At 39.0% G+C, this 27,373-nt stretch overlaps 1 protein-coding gene across 1 annotated transcript; it reads left to right on the top strand.

Moving 5' to 3' along the window:
- Positions 1–304: 304 nt before the first annotated feature.
- Positions 305–19,309, top strand: syt9a (synaptotagmin IXa). The gene is made up of 8 exons (XM_070931160.1): positions 305–452; positions 7,618–8,091; positions 8,375–8,384; positions 8,601–9,156; positions 16,323–16,443; positions 16,538–16,709; positions 16,979–17,108; positions 19,241–19,309. The coding sequence occupies exons 1-8, from the start codon at positions 305–307 to the stop codon at positions 19,307–19,309; spliced, it is 1,680 nt and encodes a 559-aa protein (XP_070787261.1).
- The last annotated feature ends 8,064 nt before the right edge of the window (positions 19,310–27,373 follow it).

The raw sequence follows: 27,373 nt of genomic DNA, 5'->3' as shown, positions 1-27,373 counted from the left end.
GGTGGCTTTCAACCAGAGCAGCAGCACTGTGAGGGGAGCGTTTGACTGAATGTTACATAAAAACTCTTTGTGCTCCACATGTGGGAAAGGTTGCTCGCTTTCTGGATCACTTGGACTGGTGTTTTTTCGTTCTTTCTAACACAGAGCGTCTCCGTCGATTCCATCGTGCGGGTAGGCGTGCCGCTGGATGTGAGGCGGACTCCAGGAGCCGTGCTGAGCAGCGTGTAATAGGTGACTGTCAGGCGGGCAGAGTGGTGGTGGTGGTGCCTAAGAGACCCTCCATTTCTAAGGATGCTGGTGGGAAATGCCTGGAGACAGAGATGACGAGATTTGTCAGAAGGCACTTGAACTCCTGTCAGATCTTTGTTCAAAGGGGGAAGTGCAGAACGAACACTGCCTGGATTTTATCTACTATTTCCGAGACCTTGCCAGGCCACGCTATACGGATTCAGGTGAGGCATCATTTGCACGCTTACTTCAACGGTTGCATTTATGCAGTGAAGTGAAGTGAACGCGCAGGTGACTTCTTTCATTGAACATTCAGCGCCTAAAACTCAATAGGTTGGACCACCTATTGTTTTCACAACCAATAGCCTTTGCATGGAAATTCGATCTGCACCATTTTTCCTCGCATTAATTAGCTCACTAATTATCCAGTTTAATGATGTAATTTTTTTTTGCAACGAAAACGACTGCCTCTGCTTTTCACTGAGGAGGCAAAATCGAGCTCTACATTTTGTTGTTCCTATTTCCGATCTACATTCACGTGCGGTTGACATTCTGCAAGATTTTACATTTGTGGCATTAGTCCTGTTCCTTCTTTACACATGTGCACATTTGCAGGGATGATGTAAACTGAATGTAGCCTATGGGCTATTCACTTCCCTGGATGAGTTGCCTTGCACCCGCGCTCGCCGGTAACACTATATCTACTATATCCTACTTCTTTGAAAGTTTACCTCATATTTAATTCTTCGTCTTACCTAAAGCCTGCAGGCAACGTGAAACATTTACTAAATGGATGTGCTTAACTTTAGACATAGGCTAAGTGTATTGCACAAGGGGGCGTATTTTCTGAAAACCAAAGCCAACATTCAGTCACACGTGAAGAATTAATGTGACCACCGAGTCACGTTTCATCATTACCAACACCTAGGCTAACCAGCCTCATCGGAATGGCATGCGTGCATGTGTGAGTTTGAGTGTGTGTGAACGTGAGTGTGTCAGTGTGTGTGTGTGTGTGTGTGTGTGTGTGAGTGTGCAGAAAAAGGTGAGGGAGATAATGTGAAGGAGTGTGAGAGCACAGCAACTGCAATCCTCCACATACCTTCTCCATTCATTCTGCTTCCATTAGTTTGCATTATCATTATTATGTATCATTCACCACATGAAAGCCCTTTGTGAATTCCCACTCCTCTCCTCTTGCTGCCCCTCTCCGCATCCCTTTCTTTCAACCTTTCCCTCCTTATTTCCTCTATTCCCTAATCTCCCAGCGCTCTCCTCTCTCCCTCATTCATCATATAGGCCAGCCTGTCTTGTCTTTTCCATTGCACTGACAGTTTGAAAAGTGGTTTTGCTATAGTATGGGTACTGTGGTGGAGTTACCTATCAGGATGGCTTGCCTACAAGGTTTAATTTCAGTTCCAGCTGACATGTGTTGCCCAGCATGATGGCAGCACCAATAATAGAATGACAAAGGAAGTAGATAAAACATCAAAGTCCAACACCCTTTGACCCACATTTCCAGGTAGGCTGGTTGGATTTCAGTGTCTTTCTTAAAAGATACTGCTCATGGATTTATGTGTTTCTGGACATAAAACATAATGTTGACTTTGCAACTTGAGAAACCCACACTGGTAAAAGTTATTTATAATGGAGATGTATCTGTGACCATCTTCTGTCTGGTAGCATAAAGATACTCAGAGTGATGAATTAACAAGTTAGTAATTGGAACACAGTGTAAAGATGAATCAATATATTCCTCCCTGCTTCATATGGTGATCAAAATTCATGTAACTGTATAAGCTTTAAAGGAATATTTAGACATTTTGGTTTATTAACTCTCTTACTGAGAGTTAGATGAGAAGATCAATACCACTCTCATATCTGTCTGGTAAATATGAAGCTGGTGCCACCAGCTGGTTATCTTAGCTTAGCACAAAGACTGGAAATGGGGTAAAATAGAGACCATGGTTCTGTCGAAGGTGTAAACATCTAATTGTAATTTTGACAGGAAAATTCACATTCCTTCTGAAAGCTCCAGTATTCCCGACTTGGCTCATAATAATGTGGATGTCAGTAAAAATCAACAAGGTAATTTAATCCAGATTTAATGAATATGCTATATTGTCACTGTGCAGTATTTTTAATCCTCACACAACTCTGCAATCGTACAACCACCTTGAATTATCCAGTGATGTGAAGGCTTGCAAGCTGACAACACGGGAATCTTTCCCATCCATCCCATATGACATGAACGTGACATTAGTCCAGCACATAACCACGGTTAAAACCACAACTTGTCATTTTTACACTTGTGTTAATTATTGAGCTTAATGAGGTGCTGGTAGGCAGATTTTGTTACCTTTGGACAGGCTAGCTGTGTCCCCCTGTTTCCGGTCTTTAGGCTAAGCTAAGCCAACTGGCTGCTGGCTGTAGCTTCATACAATACAGACACAAGGGTGGTATCCATCGTTTCATCTAAGACTTGGCAAGATGGCGAATAAGCATATTTCCTAAATCGTGGAACTATTCCTCAAAGGCTCAGCATGTGCACAACTTTTAATAGTGGTTCCCATAGCTGGATCCAAACCACTTCTGTTTTTAATTGTCGCCATCTAATCTGTTAGACATGAACCATCAGGCCAATGCAACTAACATCCTGTGAGGTAAACCAGCAGTAGTCAAGGCCTTGAGGACAAACAATCAGAACCACTCACATGTAATATACCAAGGTGTGTACTACATACTGTTAAATTTAATTATACTACAAGGGGAAAATTAAGCAACTTCCAATAATTGTATTTTGTAATTTGTAGTTTTTACTCACAGAAAGGTATGATTAAGGCAAATAACAACATCTCAGGAGGTAGAAGCTCCAGATATTGCTTTTTCAGCACTTGCTTGCCTCCTACACTATTGCACCTCTGAAGGTCTTGTGCTCTAAAATTGGTCCACCCTCTTTGTTGTGATGCAGTCTCTGAGTCCTTCCAGATGTCTATAGGTTATTCTCTGACAGGCAGCACTCTGGCAGCCTGCCAAGCTGACTGTGGGCTCAGTGTCCTCAGATGGCAAGTCCCTCAATTTCTCCACATTATTCTCCCAAATCACACATATTCTGGTATTCACAGAATCTCAGAGCACAGAAAGGACAGTTTTTCTGGGATCCTGTGCAAGGTCTTAAGACAGCACCCACACACACACACAGCCAGTTCTGTATTAGGTTTTTGGATTTCGAGGATAAGTAATGCAAAATGCAAAATTGTAAAAGTCTTTTGAGATTTGTTTTGACTGAAACCAAACAGTCTTTAAATGTGTTGTGACACATTATGTCATTTACTTTTAGCTAAAGTGGATGTTAATGGCCTTACAAATTTTAAAAAGCTAACAAACAAACAAAGTTTTTAGTAAATGATTTCATTTTAAGTGTTAGCTTTGCATCAGATTTGTAGTAGAGATTATTTAAGATGATTCCTGTTTGCATAAGATGTTCTGTGATCGGCGTTCTGTCATCAAGCATCATCAATGACTAAAACAGTATATGGCACGGAAATTGGATTGGAAGTGCTGTAAATATGTAAATACAAAACTGCATAATTTAAAACAACAAACTTTCTGTTTTTTACATTTTCTTTTGGTATAGAATGCAATAATTAGTAAAGAGACAAAGATGAGAGGATTAAATGCGATGGCTGTAAGAAATTGCTTACATGTAACAAATTCATCATACCTCAGTGAGGGCATAGCAACAGTGCCACAGCATATAATTGTAACATTATCTCCATATTACTAAACTATATTTCTGTCAGGAGGAGATACACAGGAGGAGATACGTGTGCAGTTTTAAAATTCTAAATAAAAATGATGCTGGACACTGCCAAGTAAAAATCATGCATTTAGTTTCACTGTGAAACAGTGAGGTTAGGCATAAAGCTGTCTTCAGATGCTACCTGTTATTACATGCACCATATTGCTGTGTTACAAATTACAATTCACAATTACACAACGCACATATGTGTTATTGTGCCAGTAATAATCACAGTTCAAATACAAAATATTGGCCACTGCTACCTTTTCAAGCTACTGTTTTTTTAAATGATTTGTCCTGGCTCTTCAAAATGGCAAGCTTGTCAGCTTATACAAAAATACTTTATTGTAATTATCTATGCACATTCTCTATTCTGATAATCATGAGGGGAACATTTACTTGATATGATGCTTATTATGTTTATTATGATTATTAGCTTTCTTTAAACCACATCAGCATGCATTTCTTTTGAAATCCTGGAGTTTTTTGGCTAATAAAGTGACACACTGTGCTAAACCATGTGAGGGTAGTTACTCAGGAAAAACAATCATTAGTGTCTCTAAAATGGGATAATTTTACTCATTATGATTAAAGTAGTTTTACTGATAATACACAAATTACTTTTCTTTTGAAAATCCATACAAAACTTCATCATCATTGACTGTGCATACATTGATGTACCCAAAATCCCTTTGCCTTTAACTGTAGGCAATGAATAGCCTGAGCATGGTCATCACTTAAACTAAGCACAAGTCTGTATCACTGACCGTCTGTATCACTGACAGCTCTGTTCGTGATACACGAGAATGAATATTTTCATGTTTCCATTGGAAAAAGTTGTAGATGGTACCAATAGAACCACTCTGGTGAGGTATCTAGCATATGGACCCGGGACTTAAAGGTGGAGCTAAATATACCGAATCAATAATCAACATGTACCATAATAAAAGAGGTGGTTTAGTAGATGAACAATGCATAAACCATCACTGGACAGGTTTTTCTACAAGTTAAAAATAGGATGGAGAGTGTTCAATTATCTAAGAATAAGCTAATTTACCCTAAATCCTGTGACTGAAACTCTGCTGTACTTCTCCATAGAAAACTGCATTACATAGTTGAGACAAAGCTTATATGATGCTTCAACAGTCTGAGTTAGCCAAAGTGGCCACTGTCCAAAGTTACAGTCTTTTTTAGAACAAAAATCCTTTGTGTTGGTATCCCTCAGCTACAGCTCAGCAAGGAAACACTGTCAAGGGACGCATGAGGGAGTTTTGTACTCAAAGGGCCATAACTTTAGAAGATAACCATTTCATTTGTCTAACTCAGACTGCTGAAGCCTCCTGTTAGCTTTGGCTGAACTTAAAAATGCATTTTTGCAGAGAACTTCGACCATAGAGTCCTCACATTTTCCACCGTTGTGAAGCAGAAGTGATAACTTCATGGCCAGTTAAGAGAGAAGGAATAATTAAGGTAGAAATTGCAGTGCAAAAAATGTACCCTTTGCTCTTGATAGCCAAATGGGCTGGGCTGGTATTAAAACCCTTTAAGGTTCAGAACAATATTTGTAATGCTATTTATTGTTTTACCACACTATCATTATCTGTTAATTGCAGAGCAACTGTCTATTCTAACTTCAGTGAATGTATGTGAAAGGTGCTGCTTAAGATTAGATTGAATTAAGATGCAGTGGACACAATATCGCTTATGTGCAGACTTTGATAGATAACAGTAAGTCATGTTGTGAACTGCATTCAGTTTTTTTTGTCATCTTGTTGTTGAGTGATTACAGTAATCATCACTTTTTTGTCCCATAAAAACTCATTCATTTATATATATGATGTTGATGTTGACAGTACATTTTACACAGCACAAACCCTCCCAAATCCTAAATAACTAAATAAGTCTATTTGAAGTTCTTTTATTGGAGGTTTATGTCACTTTATTCATAGGAGGTATATTATGGTGTGACACTTCTCTGGGGTCTAACTGACCTCAAACACCAGTCACATCACCTTCATCAAATGCGCAAGCTCAGTTTGTGGCAAAGGGAAGGGTTATCGTTTCAATACACATACAGCAGTGGGGTCTGTGGGACCCCAAACAATGAGGAAGTAAAGCAAATTTCAACAAATCACAAGGGTTAAATGTTATTCATTAGGTTCTGCCAAGGTGAAATAAATTCCTTTGACTAGTAAAAAAGTTCACAAAATTCATGTTTTTGCATAGTCATAGACTGGACCTCAGCACTGTTGTGTTGCAGCATTTTCTATGATTTATCTTTCAAAAAAGAATTCTTTTGGGGAAAGTCACCCACTTTATGAGAACAGAGATGATTCAGAAAGCCCTTGATGACTCTGTTGGTTCACACCTCACCACCCTTTCCATGGTGACTCGCACACCCTGTGCTGGTGTAAACAAATGCACTGCAGGAATCTTCAGTGTCATGTTTTGAAGCCATAAACTCTTACTTGACAGACTAACACCTGGTGTGATACTTCAGTGAAACTTTTATACTCCCACAGCCACTGCTTCTGCTCTTGCCCACAGGTAAATTTGCATAAATATATGTTGTGCGTGATAGTTACCTTTTTGCCTTTTTGCTGGAACATGTCTGATTAAACTACTACTACAGAAGACTTGGTGGTTATATCATGGCTAAACAATATCATGCTTATTTCTTTTACCAAACTGTTATCTTTACACAAAAATCTTCAATTTTCTGCTATGTGCTTTATATAACAACTACTAGCAAGTCTCACTAAAATCAACTCTCACGAGTTTGGAAAGTAGGCTGACAAAGTTTTTTTTCTGCAAGTTTTTGTGTTTGAGACAGTCTCAAATTCTCTTTTAAATCTGACTACTTTAAAGGTTACTTCAACATTAATTTCAAAATTAATATTTTGTGTTAATTTTATTTGTGATAAATAATGTAAGTTGTTTTCTACCTGCTGGTGTTGATGCTGAAGCTAGCCATTTTTCACTTGGTGTTAATTTACTTACACAATAAAACACAACTGTAACCATAGACTAAATATAAAACTTTATTTTAACACTTTAAATTATTGTGAATAAAACAACAGCTCTACCCCTAGACAGTATTCCAGTATTTCAATGAGAATGTGTGAACAATCATGCACTGCTTCTTTTGTTTCAACACTATTCCTCCTCTGTTATCAGCAAAGGACTGAAAATTATGGCATGGGGCACACTCCACTTGGATGGCAGACATGAGGCTCCAGAGGATAATTAAATAAATGTAGCCAATCCTAATTAATCTAGTCTAGGATTCTTTGTAACAACTAAAAAAAGGGGAGAAAATCCAACAGAAAGTTAACTCCACTGTTTTTTGTTACGTAGTGCAAAGCAGCACAATTTGTCCTAAGACACTCTTATAATGTGTAAACACCAGTCTAAAACATCACATACACCTGAGTTATTGTAACAGCACAATGAAGAAACATTTTAAAATGGTTTTCACACTACTTCATGTATTAGAATTGCTAATGATGGTGATGGTAAAGGTATAGCTTTGCAGCAAAGCAGAATTCATTGTCGTTCATTGTTTCCTCTCTTTCTGCTCACCTTTTCAGATATATCGGTGAGTCTGTTGTCACTGGTAGTGACTGCCTGTGGCTTGGCCCTGTTTGGGGTCTCCCTCTTTGTCTCCTGGAAGCTCTGCTGGATACCATGGAGGGAGCGTGGGGTCTCCCCCACCACCAAGGAGGCCCACGGGCACCTCAACCCCACCATGAGCCCTCTGCCTTCACAGCTCGCTCCCAGGCAGCCAGTTTACACAGCAGTGGACCCCCCGACACACAACCGCCGTGAGTCATCACACTGCTCCATCGCCAGAGAGCCCACCCCAGTGGCGTCTGTGGTATCCGTAGAGGCTCCTGTGACTCCCGTATCACCCCCACCTGTGGTCTTGGCCACACCAGAGGCAGCTATGAAGATCAGTCACACATCTCCAGACATCCCGCTGGACGCCCAGAGTAAAAGCCGGGAAAATGGGGTTCACACTAACCCTCGTATGCAGAGACAGACCACTGAACCCCCACCCTCTGGTCACTCAATGTCTGAAATTGGGTTGGTATAAGATTTTTTTTATTTGTCAGAACTACTAGATTTTTCCTTGAGAAACTTGTAACACTCCTTCTTCCATGCAACTCTTACAATCATTGGTGTTTGCAGTTACCTGAGCTCTTCTGCATGGCTCACAACACTATAACAAAAACATACATTTTAGACGATTCTGCGTAACCTGGTTCAATGCCAATGTTTTTTATGTCCAATGCTGAGGTTTTTCAAATTGTTGCTTTCTACAATAACTCTGCATGGTAACTACAGCATGTGTAAGGTTAGGGAAAGATTGTGGTTACAGCAATAAAATTCTGGTTGAGGTATGGTTAGGGTTCAGCAACTAAAACACTCAGTTTAGGTCTCATTCTGGTCTCCTGCATGGGACACACATATTCATCATACAACTCCACACCCCTATCCTGCCTACTTTCCGGCTGATTCAACCTGTTGATGTTGGATGATGATGTTTGTTGTTGATTTCCTCTGCCTACAGACAAGGGTCCATTCGCAGACATATGAACCTGTCTAACCCAGACTTCAATGTGGCCCAGTTCCAAAGGCAGGACTCTCTCACTGGAATGGGGCTGGGCCTCGGTCGCCTCAAACCTGAGCTCTACAAACAGCGCTCACTCGAGGGAGATGAAGGCAGTCGCAGAGGCGGGGGCTGTGGGCGCCTCCACTTTATCCTCAGATTTGACTGCGACCTGGAACAGTTAATAGTTAAGATCCACAAAGCAGAGGATCTCCCAGCCAAGGACTTCTCCGGTACCTCTGACCCTTATGTTAAGATCTACCTGCTCCCTGATCGTATGACCAAACACCAGACCAAGGTGCACCGCAAGACACTGAACCCTGTGTTCGATGAGGTCTTCTTGTTTCCTGTGGCATACTCTGAGCTTCCCACGCGTAAACTGCACTTCAGTGTATATGACTTCGACCGATTTTCACGCCATGACATCATTGGCCAAGTGGTTGTGGACAACTTCCTGGATCTGGCAGATTTTCCCAGGGAGACAAAACTCTGCCGGGAGATCCAATACGTCTCCACGGTGAGTCAGCACTTATGTTCAAAATTATGTCATGTTCACTTTGATATGCCATGCTTACTTTGAAAAGTTTACCACAAAAGACAAAGGGTGTTATATTAGGTTCGACAGATTTGCGGCAACATATTTTGTCCACATTTGGGTCTTTTGTGTAAGCACAGTCTGTCTCTCAATGACATTATGTAGTTCTATTTTAAGTATAAAATAAAGTTGACAGCTTTTTTTAAACACACTGAGCTATCAGCTCTAAATAAATGATTTAGTTGGTAGGTAAGGTGAATAGGTCTTACTTTGAAAGAGGATTTCTCTTTCACAGATATATAACAACTTTTATACATTTGCGTTATTGCCTTTATGTGCTCCCTAGCTAAGAAACATTGGGAAGGAGCGGTAATTAAAATAAATGAAGATGCAGATATTCCTTTTATTTCAGATAGCTGTTTAAAGTCCTTCCTTTTGTAACAAACATTATTACTGTACGCATCACAGCCAGTTCATACAGGTGAAGAACAAAGAGACATTAGAGAACACATTTAATCTACCACTCCTTATCTAAATTTAGTGCACTTTGCTGGGACCACCCATTTTTTAAACATGTGTAAATTAAATCCAGGTTGAGAGATGTTACCTTATTGACCATGTGCATGTTTGTGTATGTGTGTGTGTCTGTTGTACATTTATCTTTGTTAGGACCAATTTGAGTTTTAGACCTACAGAGTGAGGACAGTTTTGCAAAGTGAGGACACTTTGGGGCTAGGTGTGTGTGAGAGATAGAGATTGTGTCTGTGCGAAAACTGACTTGAGCATGATGGTCGTACTTTAGTATGAGGTCACCAGTGCCACTATTACTATGCTTTACTGGTCACTGTCCACACAAGTCTGAGCTCTTTATAATGCTTTTGACTGTTCCCTGTTTGTGACGCCTTGTACAGCTGATCTGACTAATCTAATGTGTAATAGACAATATGCATAGATATTTATGGGTATATGCTTCGAGCGATTGCTTCATTGACAGACATCTCAATGTGTGAACGAGCTGTGATGTGCAATTGATCCCATTTGTCATGCCATGCTTAAATGGCATTAATAAGACTCCTTGCCATTGATTGCTGCAGACAATTAATTTCATCCCAATGAAGCAAGATCAATGAGGCACAGGTGTTTACAGGAAAACTATGTTTTTTAACAACATGGGTTAAACTTTCATATGCTCCGGCCCTCGTATATATATCTGTTGTAAAAATGTTTTACTCGCCAGAGTAATTGCTTTTTTGGATTATCGTTCACCTTCATTTTCTCTTCCAAATAAGTTTGACTAACATGTTGATAACTTGTCTAACTGCTTGGTTTGCTGCCCTGTTGGACCTATTTTTAGCAACACCAAAGTGTTCAGAAATCTCAGCAATATCTCTTGTGAGTACAATGTTATCATGACCGATAGAACTGATGTCTTGAGCCCTGAAAAGTAAAACCAAGTTGGAATATACTATAGTTTTATCTTTAAGACAACACTTTGAGACAACACTGAACTGTAATGGCAACTAGCAAAACAAGTCAGATCTGTAGACTATAAAGCAGCATGGGACTATATGCCTGAGCAGCTGTGTGTGTGTCTGTCTCTTGTATATCTAATAAGCAAAGCATCCTCTACCTCTGCTAGTGACTGGGTTTGTCTCCTGCAGCTCTGTTCCTCACAGGACATGCAAATGACTTGTCTGCACTGCAGCCATTTCAGTTTAATAAGCTTTGTCCCTTAGTAACCTGTAACCATGTGGGCCTTGCTGTCAATCCAGGCTAAATATAGCCACCGTAGTAATGTGATGTGTGTAATTTAGCCTGGAAAAGAAACCTGTTAAAACCTTGAAACTTGTTAACGCGTTTTTCTGCTTTGAGAGAGAGCTGCATCATTGAATTTTCACATTCATTTCCATAGTCGTTCATGCTTTCATTCAGGATAACTGCTCCATTGTGTATCATTTCTGAGTACGAATCTTATTATAGCAGCCAGATGGTAGTCTTGCTATACTAGAGCAGAATTACATCTGAAAGGCATCTGCTGAACATGTTCTGATAGTGGCGAAGTTGTGTAACAGCCATATAATCATCTAGAATTGCCTATCTAAGCATATTTTGCATATCTTGCACCCCTATATATTATTTATATTAAAACACAAAATAAATGACATGCTGATATATACTACAGAACATCAGCCTCAACCAGAATGTGAATGTCGCGATCAGTCACGTTTAGATTATACTGAAAACTGAATATTTTTGAACATGGGGTTGAGTTGTGCACTACTCGATAGTTGGAATTATTTCTTCGTATTTGTGATCATGTAGTTCGAAAATGGAGTTTGAGTTTCTAAATTGTTACATGTACTAAAACTTGTTAACCTTCACCAAAACCTTGGAACAATCTAAAATCTAATATAGCATTTGAAAATCTGAAGGGTTGTGGAAATAACTAGCCCAAGGAAATTCTGTTCCCTTATTTAGTTCTGTCAGGTTGCTGTCTCTCGCAGGGCTGCAAATCACTAGCACGCCTTTTTCTGCAATGAGCCAGCAGCAAGTTATGTGGATACTGCCCTGAACAAGTCAGTCACCTAGTGTATTCCCTTACTGATGAAATGTATCATGTTTGTACTACGGTATGGCAGAAGAACACAGAGTTATGCTTGACTACACACCTTACGTTTGGCCATGATGATAAGCAAGCCTACTGGAGGCAATATTTATAAAAGACTATATGGCATATTGTCAGCGTGTCAAAATCACTCAAGGAAGTGCTATATAGGAAAAAAAACTGTACGTTATAATATAGGTGGAAACTGCCTTAGGTCAAACTCATGTGCCAAATTGTAAGGGGATCACTCCTAGCGTTCCTGGAAAAAATAATATCTATGGAAGCCAAGCAAAAGTAGGCCGCTGCAAGGCAGCTACAGATAATGGAAGATACCTGCCAAGAAGCAAAGAAATACAGGAGTTTACAAAATTTGCACCTTGAATTTCATTAATTCTTTCCATAATCATACAAATGTATTGTCACTATTGTGGTTTCTCAGGCTGCAAAAGTAAGCAGGGAGAAAGGTTACCGTAGTGAGTGAGTGACTCTTCTGGTGTAAAAGCTACATCAGTTATGAATAATGCCATTTTGGTCATGATCATTTCTACACAATGATCACTGATGTTGTCTAATGTTCAATGTACTGTAAGGCTGACATGCAATGCATTGATTAAAGATGCTGTATTTGTAGGAACAGTAATCTTTTTTTATTTTATTTTATTGAAATTTCAAAATCTGATGTTTTTTGTTGTTGCCGTTACTCAAATTTGTGGCATTGTGATTATCTGCCTATACTGCAGGCTACTGATTGCAGCAAATATCAGCTTGCCAGCCTGGTTTAATGCACTAAGTCTCACATACGATGTGCTGAAGACCATTAACAGCTTCCTACTCATGGCCTCTAAAAATACTGGTGGCCAGAATGCTTCTTCCTCTCTCTCTGTCTGTCTGAATCTCTCTCTATCACACACACACACACACACACACACACACACACACACAGTATCCTCCTGCTTCACCCAGCTGCTATACTGTATTTGTGCAACCTGTGAGTGCTGAAAGCAAAGGAAAGTTGCATGAACAGTCTTTGCTTGTCCACACTGACTGCACTGAAATATACATGTAGCTACTCAGTCCTTCACATGGTGAGAGCCATATATACAGCCATCAACACCACTTGGCATCCACAAAGTCAGCAGCTGTGTCCCACTTTCACAATACATACAAATTCTAACTGGGTTAAAGTGACAAAAACAATTCGTAGCATATAAATAGGAGATGTCAAAATGTAAAGTATATTCACTTGAATTTTGAGTGTGGTGTTAATTGACACAATGACCTCACAAAAAGTGAACAGTGAACTATATTTCTGTATAGTGTTAGTATGTGGTGTTGCCGTGTAGTATGTAATGGGGGCATCAGAAACATGAGGAGCAGCAGGGTGACAAGTAGAGTGCTCTCCCTGTGCTTGTAGTTCTGGGGTCACAATGTGTAACCATGTTTCTCACAGGCTTCAGCCTCTAATGAGCCCGAAGTTCACAAGGCGAGGTACATCAACATGACAGTTTAATAGACATGTTGGCCATTCCAGCACCCACTGCAATGTGGTTAGAAAGGTGGAGAGCCATGCTCAAAAATCTATTTGACCTCTCATGAAGCAAAATCAAACAACAACACTCCTCCCACATAAGGAGGGTGATGCCCACACTCTTACATGGTCATGTCTGAATGCAAGTAAGTCACGATCCTGCACTGTGTGCAGTCAGTACCGTGGGGACTGGCCAGACATGCACAGATTGGCTGAGCAAGTACATGCATATTTCAGTGTGCCACGCCATTAGAGTTTGTTGGAGGGCAAAGCCTGTGTGAAACAGATCACAGGGATGTACACTGACATTTGCTCTTATCTTGAAATCTCATGCTATATATCTTTGCAAAACAATTAATAAAACCGACATTGTGTCTAATGCTGACAATGGCAAAGACTTTATCCAAAAGTGATCACAATTTACAAATGTGTCATAAGCATCAAGATAGTGTTTATCTGTATTGACCTAATATAGCTATGCCTGATTAGAAATGAATGGTCTAGCTATCAGTTCTTAATAGGTTTTCATTTATTTAACACAAGATAGCTGATTTTGGGTCCACTTTTGTCAAAAATAGGCATGGACAGGGAGTGAGGAGAAGGTGACGCTGAGAAAATGACATGAAGATATTTGTGTGTCAGATAGAGACTTGAGGGGAATATTGATATTGACAAAAGTATTGATATTTTTGAGCAAACGCTCAACTTCTGGTTGTTTTGTGGGGCAGTGCTGACACTTCTGCCCTTTATTATTGATTGTCAATCAATCATCTTTGGACACCAGTACAAGGGTAGGACATTTTGTATGTAACGCAGTAGAGCCCATTTGTCGCAATCACTGTACAGATTAATTGACCTAATTGAAATGAATGGTAGGATTATTATTAAGTCATGATTGCCAGTGAGACTGATTTTGTGGTTTGTCATTGTCATTGTCAGAAGAGCTTGTAATTTGGGCAATGGCAATACAAACAAAAGCTATGTAATGTATTACCATAAATGTTTCTTTTGTTTTTGTTTTTGTTTTTATGTATCATTCTTAATGTGCTAGGATATAAATAAATATATAAAAAGTACAGGATGTGCAAATTGTGAAATTTGGGATATAGCCTGATAATCAGAAACTTGCAAGGTTTGACCTGCAGGCATTAAAAGCAATTCATTGCCTGACAGGGATTCTGGAGCACATGAAACACAGCACTAATCTCTCTCTTCCCACCTGTATCTCGAGTGTGCACAAAGACCATGGACCATGAAGCATGTAAAACCCACAGGATCCTTCCGAGATGTGGAGTGCCTTTTTCTGGAGGGGTTGTCGGTTAAAGGCGTATTTCACTGCTGGAAAGATGGTCTTTTACATAAAGCAGGGCTGCAAAGGCAGAAGAAAGATGCAAATATTTTTGAAATTAGTGCTACATGTAAAATTTCCCCCCGGGAATCAATAAAGTATTTCTGATTCTGATTCTGATGACCAGAGAAAACAGAGAAAAATGGCTGTGGTATTTCCTTTTGCTCAAAAGGTAGAAACACTACAACAACCAGAATGCACTGGGACCGTTGCCTTCCAAGGCCACTCAAAGGTGGCTCATCTCACAGAATGGGACATTCATGCTTAGCAACGCTGACTTCTTTTTAAAAGAATGAATTAAGAAATAAAGTGTTTGTGAGTGAAAAAGAGAAGGACATTGAATAAAATGTTTATTTTTTATATCCAGTCCTATTTTCATAATTACATTAAAAGTTCTTCAGACTTTCAAAAACAAAATACTGTTATACTGTAATGTTATTATGCATATGATTGCGCAGTGTCTCATACTAGGCAAAGGTTTTTATTTGCTCCTTTTTTAAACAAATGTCTTAAACTAACTAACCCCTTACTTAGATAAGGCTACAATTATAAGTAAACCTATTTTCAGAAAAGCTTTTTTCATGATTGTTTTTCACACAATGAAGATCAATCACCCAATAGAGTCTAACTGTGTGAGACACTTATCTAAAACCACCTGCAAAAATTAAATGCCATAAGTCATCGATCTCTCCTGCTAGCAGATAGCCAAAAGACCCGTCTCTCTTAAGTCGTGAAAAGCAATTACATTTCTGTCCCCTCCGTTTCTACAAGGTGTACTAACTCAGTGATTAACCACAGTTTGCACTTAGCACACATTGTACTTTGACTACAAACACCTGGCTTTACTGTACAGCTCAAACAGACTAAATTGCAAAGTGTGTGTTACAAAGGCGCCCTTGATATGATAAAACAGACTATTTAGCAAAGGATAAAAGGTTTCTTGAAATGAGCTATAAAATGGTTCTTGCTTGTTCCTTGTAGTTCACGATTTCCATAACAATGTGAGGCTACATCTACTTTCATCTCCCAATATATTTGAGAAATGAGATGCCATTATCTCATTATCTCAACAATCACAGTTAATGGAGCAGCTCTCCAAAATCAATGTGATACCATTGATTCTTAGTTCTCAGGTTTTATGTTCACACACTGATTAAACTCACTCCCTTTACAAATGATCACTCTGAAAGTTAATAGCAGGTGACACCTGATTCAAATAACCAACACAATCGTTGCAACACACCAGTAGCCAGTAGATCAGCAAGAGATTCTACTGTAGGAGTTGGCGTCTTCACCACGACACGTTTGTGTGCTTTCCTGGTTCTCACTTCTTTAGTGGAGTTATTTTAAGAGCAAGTGATATGTGAGCTTCTGCCTTTCTGCAGCCGAACAGAAGTCTCCATGTCGGGTGAAATGTGGGAGGCTTTTATTAGATGTGACAGAAGAGTATTCCTTTAGAGAAACATGTTTCAACTCAGTAACCAAATGTCAGATGGCCATGGCCTTATTCTTCACCTTCGGCTGGTGTACAGTAATGAAAAGCAGCATTACTAGAAAAGAAATCATTATTATTATTTAAAGTGTGACAGTCAAGTTGCTTTTGCGCAACAAAAATTAGTAACATATCATCAAGATAAAGCTGAATGTGTTTTTGTTCTGTCTTTCAGGATAATGTGGACCTCGGGGATCTGATGTTTTCGCTCTGTTACTTGCCTACTGCAGGCAGACTAACCATTACAATGATAAAGGCTCGCAATCTCAAGGCCATGGATATCACTGGTGCATCTGGTAATTAAAACCTGATACTGTCTAAAGTGTGAGCCTCACTGGTAACCCGAATGAAAATGTATGTATTCCAATTCTGGTTCTCTCACTTTCATAGATCCATATGTGAAGGTTTCACTAATGTGTGAAGGTCGCAGGCTGAAGAAGAGGAAGACGTCAACGAAGAGGAACACTTTGAATCCGGTCTATAATGAGGCCATTGTCTTTGATGTCCCAACAGAAAATATAGAGCAGATCAGCCTTTTGATTGCAGTGATGGACTATGACCGGTTAGCAGCTTTTACAAAGCTTCATATACGTATTTTGCACCTCTTTTGCATGAGTCATTTTTAATTTATACTTGCTGCAGGACAAAATGGATGAAATATTGTAATGTAATGATTAAAAAGTACATTTAAGTCTAACTTAAACGCTTTGTTTCTGTCACATGTACAGTTTCAGTTGTTTTTTCTTTTCACACTCAAGATTGTAATATTTTTGGAATGCAGGGTAGGTCGTGATCACATCATTTCTCTCCCTCTCCCTCCTGCACCTACAGTGTAGGCCATAATGAGGTCATCGGTGTGTGTCGAGTTGGCAACGATGCAGACAGCCTCGGTCGAGACCACTGGAGTGAAATGCTCACATATCCCCGAAAACCTGTCGCCCACTGGCATCCTCTCGTCGAGGTGAGTAGACTTTGCTGTGATGGGTGGGATGTCTGTTTCCATGCAAGCTGACCAGATTTGGAACATGAACACATTTTTTTCTTGCTAAACATAATTTGCTACTTACACTGTCAAAACTGTCATGTAGCTCTTAGACATGCAGGCTTTGGTCCTCAGGCAGGATTGTACTGTTACCAACCAAATATTAGAGCACAGTCTAACTTACAATGAATGAAATTAAATTTGCTAGATGGTTCAGTCAAGAGTGTTAATGTAACTTTGTTATGTTAATCTTGATATTTCTTCAGCTTTTGGAGGCAGATTTTGTAATATAAAGCCAAGTGTGTTCCAGGAAAGAATATTAGATAAGCTTTATTTAGCTCTGTGGTGAAATTAGGTAATTGCAGCTGTAATAGTAGGGGGATCCAGTAGAGGGAACAAGACAAGAATATGTACAATATATAATAATATGGTGCCAACAATTTTACCACATTGCATGGTAAAAATTTACAATAATGGAAAAAGAAGATTACTAAAGGCAAACATTTGGATTACTGACATTTCTAAAAAACAAGCTAGTATTAAAACACACAAAAGATTTTACAGAAAAAAATTAACACTGTTTTGCTAATGCTGGAGAGGACTGCTGGATGAAAAAAGTGTCAATGAATAAGTGATTAAGCTTATCACTGCCCAGTCATTAAGGCACAGTGGGCTCATTAGTATTCACTGATACAGTCTTGTGTTGTTACAATGAGACTGTGAAAAGATTATTGGTCAGCGGTAATGGGAATACGGCTCTAAACTACAGAACATTGAAGTAAAAAGTAAAAAAAAAAAAAAGAGACTTTTGATAGAAGCAAGTAGCCTGAACAGCCCAGAAACATTATATATCTGATTTAATAATCTTCAGTGAACCGAAAGCGGTTCCCTCCAAAAAGTCCACAGAGGGTGATGCTGTTTTTCTGAAAAGACATGTCTGGATCTGATGGCTCTCGAACAGATCACATCTTCTGCCAAAGTTACCATGGTGATGCACAAAAAAGCCAGTTTTAAGCCCACAGTTATGTTGGTAATTTACTAGTCTGACAGGTCCCTAAACAGGACAGACCCCTTGTCTTTGAGACTGTGCCAGTTCACTCAGTCTCAGTCTTTATCTTGTGTCTTTTTTTAGATGCAGTGGGGAACAAGCGAGAGAGACAAAGTAGACAAAGCTCTAATGTGATTCGGCCCCAGGCATGTAGGGGTACAGACGAAAGCCACTCAGCTATATGTGGGCAGTTCATGTTTTTAATATGTGATAAATAAGATAAATGCAAATACCCAAATGTATAACGGAAAAAAAACATTACTGGGAATTGCAGAAGAGTGGATGAGGCAGGCAGCTACGAGAGACAACAGAACCGATATTCTGACAGAAGAGAAGAGGAAGTCACGCTGAGAAGTTGAAGGATGGCATCTCTGACCTGTGCACTCAGCCCGGAAACATGGCTTTATTGTGTGTATTTGTGTGCACATCAAAGGTCTGTGCCTGCGAAATACAAAGAGACAGCGAGAGTCAGAGAGAACTGGAAATTGAGCTTGTTATGTTTCTTCCGGGGCTATTAGAGTATGTAGTACTTTGAAATCTTCATTGGAGCCTCAAGAAATCACATTTATTATTTACTTCCTCCCATTTAATTTCAGTCGAAGTTGTTCTGTCTTCACAAGCCTTTCATCCTCACGCTACTCCCAAAACTGTAAAGTACTGTTGTCCCAACATGCCGATAGGTTTCAAAAGCCGGTCTATTCACATGTTTGTTTTCCAAGTGAGCCACTTTGTCTCTATAAGCTTTTATCTTTTTTTGCCTGAAGTTGGCAAATAAAACAGTCACAGCAGTGCAGTCTATTCCAATAAAATTGAAGTGAATACATAAATAAACGGACCTCACAAAAATCCTAAATGAAATGGGAGACATTCATTGTTTGTTTTACTGCCCAATTCATAACTCTGTAGGTGGTTAGTACATTTGCTTGGAGGTTCCAAGATGAAAAGCTGGGATTTCGAAAAATTTTGGCTCTGGTTTTATTTGATATGACTGTACATCTGTTTATACTGTGTGAGAGAAGACCTTCTTGTTGTTTCATTGCTTCTGGTTGACTCTTCTTTGCAGTACCAGGGGACCACAGGAAGTAGCCAGGGAGGATCCTGTAATTCTCTGAAGACGCCTCCTTCTCCATAGCCTTGAGCAACAATTCAAATAAGAGCACCAATCAACCTGATGCCTCGGCTGTACCTTTGGACAGTAGTGCTGCTGAGTGCTGCACGCATATGGTCCTAAAAGAAGAATGCAGGTAAACTACTATGGAAAAGAGAGACACAAACTGTCTTGAGCTCTGCTCAGTTGGATCAGTTGCATGTTGAATGACCGCAGAGGTGGATGTTTTATTTTCTATAATGTTCCATAAGAAAAACAACAGGCAAATGCAGACATTTTAAGTCTGTGCTATACCTGGGTTTATACAGTAGTTACTGTTTTTTACATAGTCTTGTTACTTGTTTTAATGAGGTGAGTCTGTATTTGCACAATGTACTTACAACCAGTTGAACTGCCATACTGTTTTTTTAATTTGGTGCATGAGGTCATGGTTTGGTGGGATATCTTCTCCTTGTTTGTTTGTTTCTGTTTCTATTTTTGGGAATACGACGTGTTGTTCTGTCGGGTTGATGTGCAGTGACGGTTGATTTATAGACAAAATATCTGTAAGTAAAATATGTTAAATGTTATCAATAAATATGATTCCATAAAATGAACAACAATTGTTCATCTTTGCCAAGTTAAATTTTTGTGTGCATTACAATTTTATTGTGCATTTTTCTTTATTTTGTTGGTGGTTTATTTATTTATGTGTTTGTTTGTTTGTTTTACTTCATTTCAGGAAATCTAAGAAAAAACACTGTCTGACTTTTCTAGTTCTACGTGGACTAGAAACTAGAAAATCTGTGAAACAAAGTATGAAAATTCAAAGAGTTTGAAAACCATTATATCGTGAGAAAGTTGTAATTTATTTTGTAGCATGTCAATTCTATTACTGTTTAAGATTAGTGTATTAGAAGTACAATCCCTAAAAAGGCAGCCAAGTGGATTTCTGAAACAGGCAAGAAAGGCTGCCTCTGTAAGCAGATTATGAATGCCTGTAGGCACAACTCTGAAATTAAACTTTGCCAAATTAGCAGCTACTCTAAAGCAATTTAGGAAAAAAGACTACATTATCACAGCACACATTTGCAATGGTTCCCCTTGCAGTGAGCAATCAATTTAATTTTAGACTATGTACTGGGTTGGAAACACTCAAATGTGTTGCTCATAAATTGGCAAGTTGTTGTTGAGCAATAAACTGCAGGATTCAAAATGACCCTTCAGACACTGATGGATGGGTACAGCGTGTGCTTTGGTTTTGCACGTAAACAGGAAGTCAGTGTAAGTTTGATATAATCTTTTTACATCAGGAGTCCATCTGACTCATTGTGTGAATAAAAAATAGCAGCAGTTGCCAAGAATTTAATTACCCTGTTTTAACATACCCCCCCCCCGCCTTTTTTATTCCAATTAAAAACAGTCAGTCCCCCTCATACTCCTTCCTCATTTCATGTGCTTAAACGGCTTACAATCAGCACTTCTCTCTACTGTGCCTATAGTGATGTTACATTTAGGCTTCTGCTGTTTACCTTGTGTGTTGGTGAGAGGCCAGCCCTGGTGGTAAGTGAAAGTTACAATAAAATGTTGTAACTGCTATAAATGTCTTTCATTTATTATTACACGCACAGAGCATATCCTTCTGGCTACATGCAGTATAGCGCATTGCTGTTTTAATGGAGAATTCAAAGCTGCAGTTAACACAATCCTCAGAGCAATTGTTTTTTCAAAACAACCTGAAGGAAGAGACCTTAAAATACTGTAAGCCAATTTCCATTTACATTGCCTTTTCATCAAAACATTACAGCCATATAAACAAATATGTTCTACGCTTTCGAATCATGGTTGACAATTTGGTGTTATGTGTTGTTGTGTGTTAAATGTAGGTTAAAGCAATTCTTGTCAGAATCAGGACAGGATTTCCCCTGTTCCTCATTGCATTTGTATTGTTCCATGAACATAAAAAGAGATTTAAAAAAAGATAGAAAAGAGCTGGTAAGATAATAAAAGAACAGTAAAATATTTATAAAATGTACAGAGAGGAACCAAGTAAAGGCATGCAAGGGAATTTTGTTAAAAAGGGACTGCTGGAACTTTTCCTAGTTAGTAGCAGATAAAAATGTATTTTATCTATTTAAAACCAAAGTTATGAGTGTGTGGTTTCACATTTTGGGACATATCTCATATATCATATTCTTCTAAGTTAAGATGAAAGAGACAGGAGGACCAAAAGGAACAATGTCTGTCTTGCTTTCTTTCAACTGAGGAAAGCTGTGTAACACCCAGCACTTCCTGTCAAATAATATGTATCCCTTGGCAGGATAAAAAGAGCTGAAGCTGATAATGCCTTGTACTTCATGGATATTAAATTCACTTGCTAGTCAATTTCATCAAATGCTTCATCATTTTAATCTACTGTATCTATGCGTGAATAGAATGTACCATATCATGTAACTTCCATATCATTAAAACATTTAGGAGGATCGCTCTGAGCCACTTGAAAGAAACTGTAATCAGTTAAATGATTTGCTACAGTTTTCTGCTGTATCAAATACTCATATCTTGAGGGCACAGGACAAATGAGTTTCTTCTAATCCACAAATATTCACCTGAGGATCTTAAAAAGATTAACTCTCAGATAATGAAATACACTGAAAACAAAATAATAGCCTCTGTCAATCATGAACAAAATTAAAACCCATTGTTTTCTTCTTTCATTTCTTTAGCTGGTTAGGTAAATGTTCATGTCACAATATATACTGTACCTTCAGTATTTACATTGTATCTGTCCTCACTTTTTTATGTCACCCTTTCATTGTTTTAACTTCATGGAAAGTCCCACCCCAATATGTAGGTCATATAACATAAGCAAGAAAAACTAAATACCATTTCCTCATGAGTTTAAATGTCTCCCTGAGCACTCATCTGTTCCACCTGTCAGTCTCATATATATGTTATCTCACAGGAGGTTTTCATGAAGGCTATCTATGGATGGTTTAATGTTGTGGGGAACCAGATGAATAATGCAGCTCTCCTGAGTATGAGTGTCAAGGGTCTCCCATAGAGCCTTCATGACAGCTAGTCTTCAGCTGCTGCCATCCGGTTAATAACCATGACCTTGTGCGCTTACTCTGTCCCTGATTATACCTCACCCTTTATGTGTATCATGATGGAATATCATCGGAAAGAGAGAAAAAGAGAGGGTGGGTGTGGGTTGTCATTGCAGAGACAGAGGTGTGTGGGCTGCTTGTTAAGGTCTTGTTAGTGGGCGTTGTGTATGACACATTTCTGGTAGGCTGTACAACTGTGATCCAGTCAAGTTGATGGCAACAAGGAAGGGTAGAAGTGCTCTTTTCACAAATCATCATACTTGGTGATATAATTACCTGTCTGACATTTACTCTACATAGGCAAAGTGTATGCCAATTGAGAAGTCATTATGGCTTCTTATGTGCAACAACTATGAGCAATTGTCAATCTGAATTCAATTGGTTGTTGCCACTCTTGTTTCAACCCACAATTTTCACAGAGGAGCCTCTCACGCAGCACTGGAATGATATTGACTCATAGCTCTGGTTCTATGAAGCCATCTCAAAGGGACTAGCTTAGCCACTATATCTCACTATCTACCAAATATCCACAAGTGTGTGATCAACAAATTAGGATGAACCCAATCAACCCCACTTCTCATCCACTAAATCCAAAGACATTGAAGAGTAACCTGTTTCATAATACTTGAGTTATGTGTAGGGTTGTGGAGGGTGAGAGGCAGGGTGGTCTGAGGTCTGAACCTAGAATCTTCTTGCTGTGAGGCAACAGTGAGGCACCACTGTGCCCCCCCATATTAGTGACGCTCTGCATCAAACGCTTTATTGTGTGTTGGCCACTGTACAACAAGTCAGGTAGGAACGACACCTTCCACAGCACATGAACAAAGTCAATCTCTTGAGTACTCTCAAATTTCCAAAACTTTTTAGCAATGCAGTGGACTGTTTTGAAACTACAAAATGTGGTCCCGTTATGCAGAGTATGTCTTGGCTAGGTGCAGTAAATTCCTGCTGTCTTGTCATGACTGTTAGGTTGCCAGGTAACCAGCAGAGAAGAAGTTATTGGTCCTGGGCCAAAAAATAGTCAGGCATATAACCCACTTAAAGCCATAATGTGTCTTTTTATACTTCAGTGTTTGTACAGATTAAACTGTCATTACCTTTGGATGTAGCCAGGCTAGCTGTTTCCCTCTGTTTTCAGTCTTTGTGCTAAGCTAAGTTAACCTGCTGCTGGCTGCAGCCTCACATTTACTGTACAGACATGAGAGTGATATCAACCTTCTCACCTAATTCTCTGCATTCTCTTCAAGCCTTTATTATAGACACTAGAGGTGACAGGAAATGAGGGAGAAGGATACAACAAAGGTCTCCAGTCGGACTCAAACTGACAGACATTGCAGTTCATGCATCCCTAAGCTACAGGGGTGCACCTGTAAATTGGACTGTCACTGAGGATATTACGATAGTTAAATCACACTCTTTGCTGATGATTTAGTCTACTACTACTGCTGATGACCCCATCTGGTATCCAGTCTTACATTCCTTTTTACCCTTGTAATTAAGACACTAAGATACCCTAAAATCTTTGCACCTAAAGACTTTTTGGTGCCGATTCTCATCTAAGCTATGTCACACTCATCTGCAAGCTGCTCCAGGGCACCTGGCTCTTATGGTATACAACATAAACATTTCTGAGCTGAATCTGCCCTGTGTCTCTAGTAATACAGTTACTGCTATTGTAGAGATTGGGCCCACATCCTTAATGCAACTGTAACTGCTTCTGTTAATCTTGTATATTGTAAACTTTAACAATAGGGGGGACACATGAATAAAACAGTCTTATGAAGAAAAACAAAGATATTATGGAATTTAATTGCCTTCCTGATTAAATGATGCAGAATTCAAAGAAGAAAGCTAATGTTTCAACTATCAGCCTTTTTCAAAACCTGTTAAATAGATGAAGAAGATGTTTTGCACACACATACGTAAGAAATCAAAATGTGATTGGGAGAGCAAAGGTTCAAGGTCAACTTTCTTCAATGATGTGATTAACTATTAACTGCAAATTACATCTGTAATAGAGGCGACAGTATATTGCAATTTGGGTTGCATGCTACTTCTGCTTACTCTCCTACATTTTGATGAGGTGTTGAGTGTCTTGTTATCCACACTCACAGTGTTTAGCATTTCAGTGCTGTGTTGTGGTATGCTGGTCTAATTATGCTCGTGTCTAGTTACTTTTGTGAGATGGAGGCTGTGGAGACATACAATATTTAAACTGGCTGATTTGGTATACATCATAGAATCCATATCTCATATAACATTCTTTATTTATGCAGCTGGCTTAAGACTTACTGAGTAAATCACAGAAACATATCTTCTCTAGGCTGTAAATGTTATGCAGAAGATGGGGGGTCCGCTCCAAATTTGTGCCCCCCCTAGGCTATGTATTCCATTGTCCTACATGCACATATAATAAACTGAGGAAGTATAACATCTTAGGCTCCTTGGAATTATATTTTACTTTTATTGTACTTTTAAGATTACGTCACTGCCATTTCATTGCAGCACTGACCAAACAACATATGGCACTCTATAGGATTGCTGACTCTGTATAGTGTCTGGTTTGCTTTACATGCCCATGTGGTCTGTTAGGCCATTTGTGGTTGACGGTTCCCGAACTAATATCAAGTGCTAAAACTTCCGCTAGATCGCAGCCTGAAATCACTTCTATTCAAATCTTAAATCCTCTTAAATGCCATACCGGTTGTGACACAATCAAGTGCAGTATAACAAAGAAAGAGTTATCAATTATTGGATCCACTTAATTTAAACATGAACTTGACAGTGTGGACCAGGTAATGCACCATCTGAAAACAGTAAAAGAATATCTATGTCAGAACAGATTATTATCAAAAGCTTAGGAAAAAAGCAAGTGCACACTTTGAAAATGATTTCATTCATGTATCTCTGTGTATGGTCAATAAACCATTGCCATTGAGCAATCTCATTGAATGATAGGCGATGATTAAATTACTTCTAGGGTCTTCAATGGGTGTTTAACTTCTATATTTGTATTTGTGTGCATATAATGTTAAGAAAATATATAATGGACTGAACCTTGCATTAAAATTCCCTATATATTTTCTGTACCCAGGCCATCAACACATGGAAACTACAATTAGAAAAGCATCACTGTTTTATCACAGTTTCTGACCCTAATCCTTTTACATAATCACAACTGTATTGCTGCTAAGTAATTAACTTAGAGAGACAAAGAAGAAACGAGGGAACAGAGAGAGGATAAAGAACAAAAAGATAGAAGAGGACGATTGGGTAGACTGAGGCAGAATGTCTTCATCTCATCCTCAGGAAGAGCTGTCTTTTCCATTTTTTCATGTCATGCAGTGATGCTGGTGTTGTGCGAGTGTGACGGATATAAACAGAGCACTAGTGTAACCTCCCATGCTGTGCATTTCCCCTCACCCTCGGTGCAATGATTGCTCCCATCAGCTGGTGCAGGGTCTGCTCAGAGCAATCCTTAAACTGACCATGGCTTGGTAGCTCATCTTCAAGACGATCGATTCTCCACTCTGTGGAAACTACATCAGCCAGAACATGCTGGTGCGACCAAGGTCAGTGTCTCTCAGGTGTCTCAAGTGTCAAGTCTACAATACACAGTACACATACAAGACTGTAGGTATGCTGTAATTTTCTGGTATTACACCTAGTTTATAATGGGCTAAACAATGAGAATTTGATATCAACTAGTTTTGAATAATATTTTATTCCCTATAAATATTGTCGTGTCAGAGCGCTGAGAAACGTCTCTTTACAGTTAAGCTAATGGTCTTTATTACACCTTGTGGTAATTCAAGCATAGAGCCTGAAATCAAGTCACAGTTCTGTTGAGAACTGGAACATTCAGAACTCATCCCATATTATGTGCATTTCCAAAAACTGGAATAAACACACCTGACCACATTGCCTCAGGTATCTCTCTCACCGTCTCTCTTTCTGGCACACATGAGCACAGAAATGCAGATTCAGTTTTTGTGCTTCATTGGCATGGCATAAATCACTGGGTTGCATAACTACACTTTATTTGACAAGGCACATAAAAGAACTAATAGATTAAGGAATAAAATTAGAAACTGTGGCAATTCCATACTTTCTATTATATATATAGTCATACCTTATACACATAGTGTAGGCATAGCTAAAGCCATACAATATGTAAAGATGTTGTAGAGGCTGTTTCACCATGCTACAAGTTCCAAGGCCACAGCCTGGTCCACAGCCCGGTCCATTACCGCCACGATGTTCTATTCCTACTTACATGACACTAACTGCACGTTTCCACACTATCGCCACTTGTAAATAACAAAATGTACCTGTATTATAGCAAATATAAACAGAACCTTAGCATAGCCCAACTATATTACACTATTCAAATACATAAACTGTTGTATGAACTTGAATAACATTAGAACATATATAACATGTGATAACAACAAACTATTTGCTTAAGTGGCTCTTACAGATGTAGAATGTTGGAAATGAAAAAAGTAAAAAATGACAATTTTCACAATTTTGTCTTGTGTTACGGCAGGATTAGATTTACTTCAAAGCACGCCAAGTGATGCTTTAATCCTCCATCAATAGAAAACTAAGCTTTTCATTATTTGGCAAGGTCATGAAGCTTTTTCAAAACTTCGAAATTATTTATTTTTAAGTCTTTGTATTCAGAACAGGTTCATGAGGAATATCTGTCTCATAATCCCAATGGCAGGGTACAAATGTGTTTTCTGGTCTATGTGATTTCAAATAATGACCTATATTTCTAGCTTTTTTTCTCTCTTTATCTCTGTCCTCTCTCTGGATTTGGATGGTGGCACTTGCTTTTGACCTGGAGAGTGACCAGGGTTTGATCAGCCGTAATTCTGGACTCTGACCTCCTAGCATCTAACACCTGTATGTGCTCTGGACATTCAAAGAGTAAGTAGCACTGCAGTGTGAACAACAGCAGTTTAGTGTACTACATGTACTTTCATATGGTGCT

The sequence above is a fragment of the Enoplosus armatus genome, chromosome 1 (assembly GCF_043641665.1).
Source record: "Enoplosus armatus isolate fEnoArm2 chromosome 1, fEnoArm2.hap1, whole genome shotgun sequence".
NCBI lineage: Eukaryota > Metazoa > Chordata > Actinopteri > Centrarchiformes > Enoplosidae > Enoplosus > Enoplosus armatus.
Note: the sequence above shows the minus strand (reverse complement) of the source record. Positions and strands in the feature narration are given on the sequence as shown.